Genomic DNA, 13,616 nt, shown 5'->3' on the forward strand with positions numbered 1-13,616 from the left:
TACAGGCATGAACCACTGTGCCCACTCTATTTTTTTTTTTTTTTAAGATGGAGTCTTGCTCTTGTTGCCCAGGCTGGAGTGCAGTGGTGCGATCTCAGCTCACTGCAACCTCCTCCTCCCAGGTTTAAGCAGTTCTCCTGCCTCAGCCTCCCAAGTAGCTGGGACTACAGGCGTGTGCCACCACACTTGGCTAGTTTTTAGTAGAGATGAGGTTTCCCCATGTTGATCAGGCTGGTCTTGAACTTTAGACCTCAGGTGATCCACCTGCTTCCACCTCCCACAGGCGTGAGCCACTGCACCTGGCCTGGTTGCTCATTGTTATGTGAAATTAGTTTTCCTGAACTGTCGGAGGAGTCATGGTCTGGGGGCTCTGGCAGCTGCAGTTGGAAGTCTCTGGCTCCGTCCTGGCTCTGTCTCGGCTCTGACTGGGCTTCATCCGCCTGCTGTTACTGCACCTCCCCTTTTCCCTGGCGTTGCGTCGTCTCTGCTCCGTGGGGTGCTGGGGCCGGGCCTCTCCAGCCCTGGTTCTCGCATCACGCTCAGCCCTCTGTGGACACTGGGCCTGCCTGGGCGCTCCTATCCTCAGGCCTGGACAACATGCTGCTTTTCTCTCTACCTTCTCTCGCACAGACATATCCTGTGAGGTTGTGTGGCCCTTGGTGGCTTTCCTTTTGATGGAAGTGTGGCTCAGAGGTATGACAGAGTGGGTCATGGGCAGCGCTGGGATTCCTTGCCACGTGCCTGGCCCCACAGTTCACTCTAGTCACCACACTCTGCTTCTTCCCTCAGCGGCTGGCCTGCCCTGGCTTTAAAGTGTGTGTGTGTGTGTGTGTGTGTACATGTGTGTATTCGTGTGTGTGTATAAATGTGTATTTATGTGTGTTTGTAAATGTGTGTATTTGTGTGTGGTGTGTGCATGTGTGTGCATTTGTGTGTGTGTGTATTTGGTTTATGTGTGTTTGTATTTATGTGTATATGTGTATTTGTGTTTGTATAAATGTGTATTTATGTGTGTTTGTAAATGTGTGTATTTGTGGTGTGTGCATGTGTGTGTATTTGTGTGTGTGTGTATTTGGTTTATGTGTGTTTGTATTTATGTGTATATGTGTGTATTTGTGTTTGTGTGTATAAATGTGTATTTGTGTTTGTAAATGTGTGTATTTGTGTGTGGTGGGTACCTGTGTGCATGTGTGTGTATTTGTGTGTGGTGTGTACATGTGTGCACGTGTGTGTATTTGTGTGTGCGTGTATAAATGTGTATTTATGTGTGTTTGTAAATGTGTGTATTTGTGGTGTGTACATGTGTGCATGTGTGTGTATTTGTGCGTGTGTGTATTTGGTTTATGTGTTTGTATTTATGTGTATATGTGTGTATTTGTGTTTGTGTGTATAAATGTGTATTTATGTGTGTTTGTAAATGTGTGTATTTGTGTGTGGTGTGTGCATGTGTGCACGTGTGTGTATTTGTGTGTGTGTGTATGTGTTGAAAATTGGGCAGTTAAAAGCTGTGGGTGAGAAGCTGTGGCTTGTCTCAGTTCTTGCTGCACAGAGGAGCGAGGTTTAACTATTTGCTTTTCCTCGTGGTGACCTCTATCAATTATGTGCTCTTAGTTTTATTTTGTGGTTTAACAACCTACAGAATCTGTAGATTCGCTTAGGAAAGTTGATTTAGCTCATTTAGTATTATTTCCTGTTTCCCTGCCCCCAGGTTTTTATTATTTCTGCTTTAGAGCTGAGCTCTGTTGATTCTGGACAACAGAAGTCCCGGCTTGGAGTGGTTTTTTTCCCTGGTGTTTGGGTGGGTAGAGGGCACCTGCCAGGGAGAGAGCACAGGGTCGCTGTTGAGACTTACCAGCACCGACCTGTGTGCACCTTTGTGAGAAGTGCACAGGTGCACACAGTGGTGCACACGCACTGGCATGAACACACAGGCACATGCACAATGGCACACTGCACCCAGTGCAGAGCGCTTCACCCACGCGCAGTCCAGCTGTGTGAAGCCGCCTGCAGGTTTTGTGTGGCAGAAGCTCCCAAGACACTGTTCCCTTGACTCAGCCAGGTCCAAAAAGCCTGCCATCCTGAGGGGCATCGGGCTGCCAGCGTCCCCCTGTGCCTGCTGCCCTGCTTCCTTGCAGAGCCGTCTGCTGGGTAGGCACCATACAGAGAGGAGTGGGGATCTGAGACGCTGGCCTGCCCAGGGGTCACTGCTGTGAGCAGCTTTCAGGGCTGGGAAGACAGACTGACTGGACAGGAGGTTTGGGTGTGGCTGTGTCTTGTTAAAGGTCCCCGGGGGCAGAAGCTGTTGTTCTGTGCCCAGCACCTGGGGCAGTGCTTGGGTGGTGGGGGAGCCGGGTGGGGAGCCGCCGCATAGGTACTTGATTTTCCTGTTCTGACCACCTGTCCATCTGGAGTTTTCTAGGATAGGATTGGCTCAAAGGAGTGTTCAGTTCAGCAAATGTTAAACCTTGTTTATCAGGAAACGTGTGGTAAAAGACACATGGTGTTCTGGAGGAGGGAGGTTGTCTTGTCGGGGAAGGCAAGACCAGTTTTGGAAGCAGCTGTGGTCGAGTTAGGCCCTGTGCCTTCGGAGGGCAGGGATGAGCTCCTGTCCTCTGGACCTGTGAGCACCAGGCCTGGCGGGGCTGCTTGTGCCGTGTTCTGATGTGGATGGGTTGCTGCAGAAGCCTTTACTTCAGCTATGGATCCTTAAACCAAAGACTCACTTGAAAAGGGCTTTTTGGTAGTCAGCTTTAGGATTGCTTTAAAAAAGTGTGTTAAGGCCAGGTGCAGTGGCCCACGCCTATAATCCCAGCACTTTAGGAGGTATCTGTTTTTTAATTTTAATTTTTATTTTTTTGAGGCAGAGTCTTGCTCTGTCGCCCAGGCTGGAGTGCAGTGGCACGACCTTGGCTCACTGCAACCTCTGCCTCCCGGGTTCGGGTGATTCTACTACGTCAGCCCCTGAGTAGCTGGGACTACAGGTGCCTGCCACCACACTCGGCTAATTTTTTGTGTCTTTAGTAGAGACGGGGTTTCACCATATTGGCCAGGCTGGTCTCAAACTCCTGACCTTGTGATCCACCTGCCTTGGCCTCCCAAAGTGCTGGGATTACAGGCGTGAGCCACTGCGCCTGGTGAACTTGTCTCTATTTTTATTTTTATTTTTGGGACGAAGTCTTGCTCTGTTACGCAGGCTGGAGCACAGCGGCGTGGTCTTGGCTCCCTGCAACCTCTGCCTCCTGGGTTCAAGTGATTCTCCTGTCTCAGCCTCCCAAGTAGCTGGGATTACAGGCATGCCACCAGGCCTTGCTAATTTTTGTATTTTTAGTAGAGATGGGGTTTCTCCATGTTGGTCAGGCTGGTCTTAAACTCCTTACCTTAGGTGATCCGCTTGCTTCAGCCTCCCAAAGTGCTGGGATTACAGGCATGAGCCACCGCATCTGACTTTAATTTTTTTTTTTTTAAATAAAAAGTAAGAGTAAAAAGTGACTTAAATGTACACAAACTTGTTTTTGCACGCAACTCACCTTACCCTGTGTGATTCATAGGTGTGTTTTTACAGTACGTGATAAACGTGTATCCCTGTTAAAATCACCTGTACTCTTTAGGCTCAGTTTTCCCAGTTGGTCCAGGGAGAGCTAAGCTCCACGTGGTCTCCTCTATCCCATGCCTGGCTTGTGACTTACATGGCGAGTGTTTGTTGAGCCTAGGCCATTTAGCAGTAGATTTAGGATGTACTGACAGTTTGTCACATGTCTAATGTGCCTTTTGTCTCTTTTGTACGACGGAGGATTCCCAAACTTCATGGGTGTGGGCTGAGAGAAGACCTTGAGCTGTTACTCCTCTGCTGTCCCACTACAACACAGAAGACTCCTGTGAACCCAACATATGTGGGGAGTTCGCCCATCAGCGAGCAAGCAATCAGTTCTGCAGTGGGCACCAGCGGGGTGTCCTCCAATTCAATTTTGACACAGTCTACCTGGAGATAGTGTCAGATTTCATAGGGCAGTCCCGAGACTCCCTACTTCTGATGTTAGTCAGAAGCCTCAGGCTGTGACCTGTGCTCTTGGGTTACAGGCTGTGAATGGAGATCTCACCACCGCCTCCTTAGTTTGCTACAGTGGCTCACAGAACTTAGGGAAACATGTTCATTTGATCGTAAAGGCTAGTAGGAAGGATGTGGATGAAGTGATGCCTGGGGAATGGCACAGGGGTGTGGCTGCTCCGTGTCCCTCCAGGAACCCCTGTGTTCTGGTGTCCGGACACTCCCCAGACCCTGTCCTCTTGGGCCTTTTATGGAGACTTCATTAGATAGGCGTGAGTGACAGCCATGTACAAATGGGACTGGACCAGAAGGGTGTGGTCTGAACCCAGCAGGGCCTGTCTGTGCACATTCTTCCGGCCTCTCTGTGGCATTCCTTCCTCCAGGGTGTGGGGCAGGGCCCTTTCTGAGATGGGGGTCTTGTGATCCACAGTCAGACAGGGTAGGTCAGAGAATTTACTTATGGCCAGCTCCAAGACAGAAAGGCGGCGGCAGGGGAGGGGGGGATAGAGTCCATTGTTGGTCTTAGGGTCTGCCTTGGGGAAAAATAACAAGACTGGCGGGGTTACAAGCCACGAACTGTGGATGAAAGCCTGTATGCACGTGTGATATCACAGCTGAGTATTAGGAAAGTGGACCTGTCAGATTTTGTAGGAAAACCCTCATGTTTCTACAAACAACTGTTTGCCCTGCAGCCCAGACTTTTTCCCTCTATCATAATCTCGCCGAGTTTCATGTGCTTTCCTTACACGGTACATGGTAATTAAATAGGTGTGCAACTGCTTGATCAGTAACAGTGTCCTGCCAGACTGTGTCTTCTGTGGGGGAGCTGAGACCATGTCTGTGCTTGCTCGTCCTTGTGCCTTGGTGCCCAGCGCAGCGTGTGGGCAGTTGTGGGTGCCTCGTGGATAGTGAGGGAAGAAACGCATCAGTCTGCCTTGAAGGTTCCCTCTTGTTACGGACTGGGTTGCCTCCCTGGCTCCACCCAGTTCATATGCTGAAGCCCCAGCCCCGGGGTGATGGATTTGGAGATCCGGCTTCTAGGAGGCAATTAAGGTTAAATGAAGTCCTAAGGGTGGGTTCCTAATAAGAAGAAGACAGCGAGTGCTCTCTTCATAAGCTTGCGTCAAAGATAGGCCGTGTGAGCACATAGAAGGTGGTCTGCAGGCCAGGAAGAGAGCCCTCACCAGAAACCAGCCTGCCGGCAGGTGGGTCATAGACTTCCAGCCTCCAGGACTGTGAGGAGATAAACTTGTTTCCACCCCTCAGTCCCGGGTATTTTGTCATGGCAGCCAGAGCAGACTAAGGCACCTGTAGCCGTGACACCCGTCATTTTATGACTGTGAACAATTACACATCCAGGGCTTCTGCTTTGAGATAAGGGACATCAAATTGAAATGTGTAAATTCAGATATTTTGATTGCCATTGGGGATGCATAAGCCAAAAAGAAAGACTATTTTAAATGACTAGATTTTATAATAGGTGGGTGACTAGATCAGCTAGCCTTTGGGCCTGTAGGTGGGAGCACTCCGGACATTATTCATGATACTAGTACCTAACTGTGTGTGGTGGGACTTTTCTTATAGGAATGCTAATCCCATCATGAGGGCCCACCTCATGACCTCATCTAAACCAAAGGTCCCGTCTTCAGATAGACGTTGGGGTTGGGGCTTCAGTATGCGAACTTTGTGAGACGGAAACATTGAGTCCGTAACGACAGGGGAGGCAGCCCGTATTTCATGGGCGCATCCGAGCTGGATCTGGAAGCTGCATGTGCAGAGGCTGTGCCTGTTTGGCGACTGCAGCTGATCCAGGAAGAAACTGTGGAGGTGAATGTTATAAAAGAAAATTGGAAGCCTACGGTAGTGAAACTGTGCTCTTAGGACCTTGGCAGTGAAAGTCAATTTTAGGAGTGAACTGCTGTACTGTATTACTGGCTGATGATTATTTATTATGGCAAACGTCCAGCAGGTATTTTGAGTTCCGAACTTGGTGAAAAGGCAGAATTAGAAGTGGTGCTGGGTAGCAGCGGCTGGCCGGAGGGCTCAGGGCTTGCTCCTTGGCTGTGCTGACCTGAGCACGCCCCTCAGCTTGGCCCTGGCCCGGCCCCACCGCTGCCCTTCCTGCTGCTCTGGGTTGGAGGCAGGTGTCAGCTTTGGCTTTCCTCCCGCCTTCAGTGGGGGCCTCATCCCGTTCCTGAGTTCTGAGTGTTGGTCTTATCAGGGAAGTGGTGTTTCTTTAGAAATCAGTTAAAATAAAAACACCTTTTTGTTATTTTTTTTAGGCAAAAGTAAAGAAGCAGAAATAAAGAGGATAAACAAGGAACTGGCAAATATCAGATCAAAATTTAAAGGTAAGTGTGTTTAACCTTTCCACACAATGTCCTCCTGCAAATTTTCTCGAGTAAGAACCCGATCTTTTAATACTGTCTTTTCTTCCCCCACACCAGAGTGAAGTTCTCAGTTTCTGTCAGGGCTCTGTCAGAATTAGGAAATGTTTGGAATGGAGCCGCTGGCTGCTCTTTTTGAAGGGCGTGCGTGGAGCTGGTTAGGCGGCGTGGCCCCTCCTGGTGTCTGGTCCCATGCCTGACTGTGTGCTGCCAGCAGCCTTAGCCACCAGGCCAGTGTGCTGGGGGTTCAGAGGACAAACACCAGGTACGGGAGGCGCTCTGCGCGAGGCGCCACCGAACGCTTGCTGCTGACCCGCTTTGGTGGACGGCCTCTCTGTGAGCCCGTGTGCACTGAGTGCCTTCCCTGAACATCCTTGAAGAATTGTAAAGTAGAGATTTAGTTTTCAGTCCTTGGGACATTTGTGAAAGCCCAGTTAATCCTTCAAGCCTTAGTTTTTTAGTTAATTTTTACAGGTTTGATGCCTGGCCCACCTCCCTGGGCATACTTTAGCCACGGTGTAGCTGAAATTGCCCAGCCACAGTGAGTCGGGGAGAGGGCTGAGCCTGACCCCTGTGGAACTGGAGGGACAGGCAGAAGACAGCTTGGGGACTCCTGGAGTTTCATGGGATGGGTACTTTTTGAGGGTTTGAGAAAATATCCAGTATTTTCTTTCCTCTCTCTCTCTGTTTTTTGAGATGGAGTCTTGCTCTGTTGGCTAGGCTAGAGTGCAGTGGTGCGATCTCGGCTCACCTCTGCCTCTTGAGTTCAGGTGATTCTCTTGCCTCAGCCTCTTGAGTAGCTGGGATTACAGGCGCCTGCCACCATGCCTGGCTAATTTTTGTGTTTTTAGTAGAGACGAATTTCACCATGTTGGCCAGGCTGGTCTAGAACTCCTGAACTCAAGTGATCCACCTGCCTCGGCCTCCCACAGTGCTGGGATTACAGGTGTGAGCCACCGCACCCAGCCTGCACGTCTTTTCTCAACTGTAAAATGGGAAAGCCATGGATCTCAAGTTGGGTTCTCTAGGATGTGGATTCTGAAATGGGGCTGTGTGCGGAAGACATACTGCAGAGGGACACAGGTGAAAAGTAAGGGCGGATGGAGACTCAGATTACGTCACCACCACCTGCCTGTCTGGGAGCGTGGGAGCCCAGGTTGCTGGTTGGAGGCGGCGGCACTGGATTGAAAGGGCTGGGTCCTGGCACCCTCTTGCTCAGTCACAGCTCTCAAGCTGGGGGAGCCTGACCCTGACAAAGCCAGCCCTTGCCAGCCAGCCTTACTCTTGGCATCACCGGGCCTCCATCGAACGGGATCTGCCCTGCTGTGCTAATTGTGAGGAAATGAGGACATATGTAGAAATTTCTTGAAAAGAAACCAGCACCGGCCGGGCGTGGTGGCTCACGCCTGCAATCCCAGCACTCTGGGAGGCTGAAGTGGGCAGGTCACGAGGTCAGGAGATGGAGACCATCCTGGCCAATATGGTGAAACCCTGTCTCTACTAAAAATACAAAAAGTTAGCCGAGTGTGGTGGCACATACCTGTAGTCCCAGCTGCTCGGGAGGCTGAGGCCGGAGAATCCCTTGAACCTAGGAGGCAGAAGTTGCAGTGAGCCAAGATTGTGCTATTACACTTCAGCCTGGACGACAGAGCGAGACTCTGTCTCAATTAAAAAAAAAAATTAAAAGCTCTCTCTGTAAATGTTTTGGGACCAAAGGAGACTTCATGTCTGTCTGGCTGTCCTAGATAGGGAAGGTGGCCCTCCCTACAGTGATCTGTTGGCTTTTGTTGAGCATGTGCATGCCCTGGATTGTGGCAGACACAGAAAACAATCTACTTGTTTTTAAGAAAGTGCTGCCTAAAGCCCCCACACCAGCTGTGGGCAGATGAGATGATTAGAGCTGAGCTGTTCAGTAGAAATGGAGTATCATTCACACTCATAGGTCGAAATATTCTGGCATCCTCGTTGAAAAAAAGTAGAAGCAAATGAAGTTAATAATATATTTTATTTAGTTCAGTATATCTAAAATATCATTGTCACATAATCAATAGAAAAATGGCCGGTTGTGGTGGCTTATGCCTGTAATCCCAGCACTTTGGGAGGCCAAGATGGCTGAATCACTTGAGGTGAGGAGTTTGAGACCAGCCTGACCAACATGGCGAGACCCCGTCTCTACTAAAAATTTAAGAATTAGCCGGGCGTGGTGGTGCGTGCCTGTAGTCCCAGCTGCTTGGGAGGCTGAGGCAGGAGAATCGCTTGAACCTGGGAGGCAGAGGTTGTGGTGAGCCAAGATTAAGCCAGTGCACTCCAGCCTGGATGACAGAGCAAGACTCTGTCTCAGAAAAGAAAAAAAAGCAAAAAAACCACATACCGAGTTATTTTATTCCAAGTCTTTGGAGTCTGGTGTGTATGTCACACTTAGGGTGAGCCTCTCTTTGGACTGGCTGTCTCAGTGGCTCACTGACTGACTACATGTGGCATGAGGCCACTGCGTGAGCACTGCTGACTTAGACCAACCCTTCTGCTGAAAATGCTCGTTCTATTGATGTATTAATTGGTTGAGACAAGATCTTGCTGTGTTGACCAGGCCGCCCAGTGCAGTGGTGCGATCACGGCTCACTGCAGCCTCAACCCCTTGGGCTCAAGCCGTCTCCTCCCACCTCAGCCTCCCAAGTAGCTGGGACCACAGGCACTCACCACCATGTCCAGCTAACATTTAAAAAAGTTTTTAGAGATGGGGTCTTGCCATGTTACCTAGGCTGGTCTCAAACTCGTAGACTCAAGTGATTGACCCGCCTCGGCCTCCCAAAGTGCTGGGATTACAGGCGTGAGCCACGGCGCCCAGCCCCTAGGAGACATTTTTGATTGTCGTAACTAGGTGGGTCCACTTGTGGGTGGAAGCGGGAGGCTGTTAAACACCCCAAGTGCATAGAGTGGCCTCCACAACAGAGGCTTCAGCTAAGGTGTCAGTAGCCAGGGCTGAGGAGCCTTGTCTAGAGGGCTCAAAGTCAAAGCCTAGAGACCCCTTTCCATGCCAAGCTGAAGCCATCACCCAAAGAATACCGTTTAGGGCAGAGTGAAGTGGCATCGAGCTAGTCCTGTTCCTGACTTGCTGCTGGGCTTCCTGTCATGGGGCACTCTACAGAACCCCAAAATGTGGGGAAAGTTACAACCAGGGAAAGAATCCATACCCAACACAAGTACCTTTTAAGAATGCAGCTGAAAATACCTGCTGAAGACAGAAATGGAAATAATTTCTTAGCAGAAGGCCTGTGCTAAAGAAAATTCCAAAGGAAATAATCCCAGATGAAAGTGTGGAGACATAGAGGGGAAGGGCAGGAAGCGGGAGAGGTGAGGGTCACTCCCCAGGTGAAAGCGTGGAGATGAGCAGGAAGCGGGAGAGGTGAGGGTCACTCCCCAGGTGAAAGCGTGGAGAAGGGCAGGAAGCGGGAGAGGTGAGGGTCACTCCCCAGGTGAAAGTGTGGAGATGGGCAGGAAGCGGGAGAGGTGAGGGTCACTCCCCAGGTGAAAGCGCGGAGAAGGGCAGGAAGCGGGAGAGGTGAGGGTCACTCCCAATGTGTGTCTAATAGTCATGTCTGTCTGTGGAGTTTCTTCAGTAGTACTGAGCTTCAGAGCGTTGAGTCTGTATGTATCTGCCGTTAAGAAAACTGTAGGCCCAGATGGCTTACCTGAGATTTTGATCCTTTAATGAGGGTGTTAGGTGTGGCCATCTGATGTGTGACCTGAGGTGCGTGGACTGAAGCGTTCATGCCTGTCCTGACCCCTGTGTTAAGGGGGTCTCCCCTCTGAATTCTTCCTCCCTCCGCTGTGGCAAGGACGTGCTTTGTGTGGTGTGGGCCAGGAGCAGAGCCATGGAGAGCAGGCCCTGCCAGGTCTGGTGGTGTCTGCATGACGGCCCCTTCATCCTGCAGACTCACAGGTAGGGCTTCAGTGCTGTGTGCACCTGCCGTGCTTGCGGGAGCCCAGGGGGGTCACTGGGATGTTCCCGGGTGTGCCCTCTGTCTCGAAACCTTTAAAAACAACTGTTCGGTTACCATACTCTACAGAGACATGGTTGTTTCTTTTTTTGTTTTTTAAAGAGACAGGATCTTGTTCTGTTGCCCAGGCTGGAGTGCTGTGGCATGATTCTGATTCACTGCAGCCTTGAACTCCTGAGCTCAACCTCCTGAGTGGCTAGGACTACATGTGTGCACCACCACGCCTGGCATATTTTAAAGCTTTTGGTGGAGATGGGGTCTCACTGGTCATGAATTCATGGCCTCAGGTGAACTTGCCACCTTGAGTGAACCCTCCGAAAATGGTGGGATTACAGGAGTGAGCCACTGTACTTGGTTGGTAAATTCTTCTTATTGATCGTCTTCAGGAGTTTCCCAGATAGCGCACATTAATGTGCAAAATAGGCCGGGCGCGGTGGCTCATGCCTATAATCCTAGCACCGTGGGAGGCTGGGGCAGGCAGATGACTTAAGCCCAGGAGTTCAAGACCAGCCTGGGCAACGTGGTGAAACCCTGTCTCGAAAAATTAGCCGTGTGTGGTTGCACATGCTGGTGGTCCCAGCTGCTTGGGAGGCTGAGGTGGGAGGATCACTTGTGCCTAGGAGGTTGAGGCTGCAGTGAGCCGGGGTCACACCACTGCACCCCAGCTTGGGTGGCAGAGTGAGACCTTGTCTCAAGACCAAATATTTTTTTCTTTTTCACTTGGGTAGCCTGTTTTTCATTTTGCTGTTAGTTTGCTTGATTGTCAGTTCCTTGATGTAATTGGCAGGAGTTGATTGAGCAGCTGCCTTGTCCCGCACACTTGTTGGGGCTGGTGTGCACTGGTGAGGAGGTGGAAGGAGCCCCACCCTGCCCCTGAGGGTGTGAGCCCTGCGCAGGCTCTGGGGGCTGGAGAGTGTGGAGCCAGCAGTGCCTCTGACCAGGTGGCTGGTGACTAGCCAGGGTCCCTCTTCCCAATTTGCAAGTCGAGAGAACGCCTGAAGGCTCTGGTTCCTGACTCACTCTTGTTTATCTTATTCTGCTTGATATTTTGTTATTAAAAAATACCAAGTTTCAGGCTGGACACAGTGGCTCACGCCTGTAATCCCAACACTCTGGGAGGTCAAGGCAGGTGGATCACCTGAGGTCAGGAGTTTGAGAGCAGCCTGGCCAACATGGTGAAACCCTGTCTCTACCAAAAATATAAAAATTAACCGGGCGTGGTGGCGGGTGCCTGTAGTCCCAGCTACTTGGGAGGCTGAGGCAGGAGAATCACTTGAACCTGGGAGATGGCGGTTGCAGTGAGCTAAGATTGCACCACTGCACTGCAGCCTGATTGACAGAGCAAGACTGTCTTGAAAAAAAAAAAAAAAAGCAGCAAGCAGGTTTCAGTCCTTCTGAGGTGGGCATTTTGTCACGTGCTAGCATCTGTGAAGTCTGTGTGCATCTGATGAGTCGGTGAAAGATGGTGCTCACGAACCTGTGTTGTGACCTTACATTGCCCCAGACACCAGGAGCTCCATGTGTGGTGTGCTGTTTCATTTTTATAACCTGCTGAGGAAGTTGGGCTCAGAGAGGTTAAGGAGTGTGTCTGAGACCACAGGACAGGCAAGTGGCTGCACCTGTCAGGCTGGAGCCCTTCCTTAGTTGTGATTCTTTTAGGATTTAGGGTGAGGCTTCCCAGCCATTCTCTTCTCTGATCTGCGCAAACCAGGGAGACAGGCATTCCTGTTACCTCCTCCTTGAATGTTAAAGTTCAGCTTAACATTTTGAAATCCCTAGAGTAAAGAAGTAATCCTAGCCCAGGACTGAACTAGCGTTTTGAAGGCTCTGTGAGTCTGGGTCCTTTCAGGAGAGGTGGACTTCACGGTGGGTTGAAGAGGGAGGTTTTTCATAAAGAATTGCTGCGCTCTGATAGAATGACTCTAAGATAGAAGGAACTGTATATGGCCCCCAGGGGCTGAAGAGAGTCCCCAGGGCAGCTGTGGAGAGGCCCCTCTTGAGAGCTAGAGCTGGACTTGCTTGGAGCAAAGGGAAACCCAATCCGCCGGAGAGCAGGGAAGTTTGCTGGCACGGGCAGGCCAGGTGCCGGCCATCCAAGGGCTGTGGAGCGGGACCCTCCCATCCTTAGCCAGTTGCGTGGGGGCTGCAGAGGGAATCTGAGTGCTGGCGTGGTCAAGGAGCCCTCTGGGCACCACAGTCACGTCGAAAGGCTCACGGGAATGCTGTGGCCAGGCTGAGGCTGTGAGGTCACGTGTGGACCACAGGGCTTCACCTATGGCCTCATGGCCTCACACCCTGTGATACTGCTCCAGCCTTTATCCGCCGGTGTCCTCCCAGTGCCTTCCGCTGAGAAAGTGTGACTGAGAGAGGCGCAGAGGCTCCCACCAGAGGCGGAGTGTGCAGTGGAAGGGTGCGTGTGGCATGGGAAGGCAATAGCTCACCCTGGCACCACGGCACTTTGACTGGGTGGTGCATTTTGGAGTCAGATTGGGTCTGGATCCCTGTGGTTCACCTGGCGGATCTGTGTGGGGGCATCGGACCTGCTCCTCACGTGGCCTCCGTGCCCAGGTGACACATGCCAGATGCATCCAGGCACCTGTCACGGGAGCTGGCGGGCTCGTCTGCCCCACTGAGGTGGGCGAGGGTGTGGAACGAGCATCGCTGCTTGTTTGCTGTGGCCCCAGGTTAGGCCAGGAATGTGCATGCCGCCACGAAGGTGGGCCTGTTTCCCAGCGCCTGGGCGCTCTAGAGCAGCGCCGCACCTGGGGTGCTGCGGGAGCAGAGGCCGGTCGGCTCTCCTGGGAGAGAGCCCCGCCTGCGTCCGCGTCCGTGTCCCACAGAACTCAGCCCAGTCGGGCTGTCGGTCCTCTCCCCCGTCAGATATTTGTTCCTTTGAGAGATGCTTTGAGTGAGTGACAGGGAAAAGTCCGGAGGTAGGAGGAGGTCAGGCAGTATTTTTGGCTGTGGTTGTCCATGGCGGCTTCCAGCGGGTGATGGAATCTGGGCTGGGAGGAGACATGGTGCTGGGCTTCCCAGTGGAGGATCTCTGTCGCGAAGCCCGTGCTCAGATGTGTGTGCCCTCTCTCACAGGCCGGGCACTGAGATGCATGTGCCCTCTCACAGGCCGGGCACTGGGACACGTGTGCCCCCTCTCACAGGCCGGGCACTGGGACGCGTGTGCCCCCT

The 13,616-nt window shown here is 51.6% G+C and overlaps 1 protein-coding gene across 10 annotated transcripts in view; it reads left to right on the top strand.

Moving 5' to 3' along the window:
- Nucleotides 1–13,616, top strand: part of AP2A2 (adaptor related protein complex 2 subunit alpha 2) — a 73,623-nt gene that overhangs the window by 21,261 nt on the left and 38,746 nt on the right. For 4 of the 10 annotated variants that reach the window (XM_032270565.1, XM_032270567.1, XM_032270571.1 and 1 more), the window contains exon 2: nucleotides 6,328–6,396. The exons of 5 other annotated variants lie outside the window; for them this stretch is intronic. In XM_032270565.1, the coding sequence (XP_032126456.1) occupies nucleotides 6,328–6,396 (69 nt within the window). Of the gene's footprint in view, nucleotides 1–2,241; nucleotides 2,261–6,327; nucleotides 6,397–13,616 lie in introns of those variants that run through there. One more of the 10 variants, XM_032270569.1, reaches the window with a different exon arrangement.

The sequence above is a fragment of the Sapajus apella genome, unplaced genomic scaffold (genome assembly GCF_009761245.1).
Source record: "Sapajus apella isolate SASKATOON/1434 unplaced genomic scaffold, GSC_monkey_1.0 scaffold212, whole genome shotgun sequence".
Taxonomy (NCBI): Eukaryota; Metazoa; Chordata; class Mammalia; order Primates; family Cebidae; genus Sapajus; species Sapajus apella.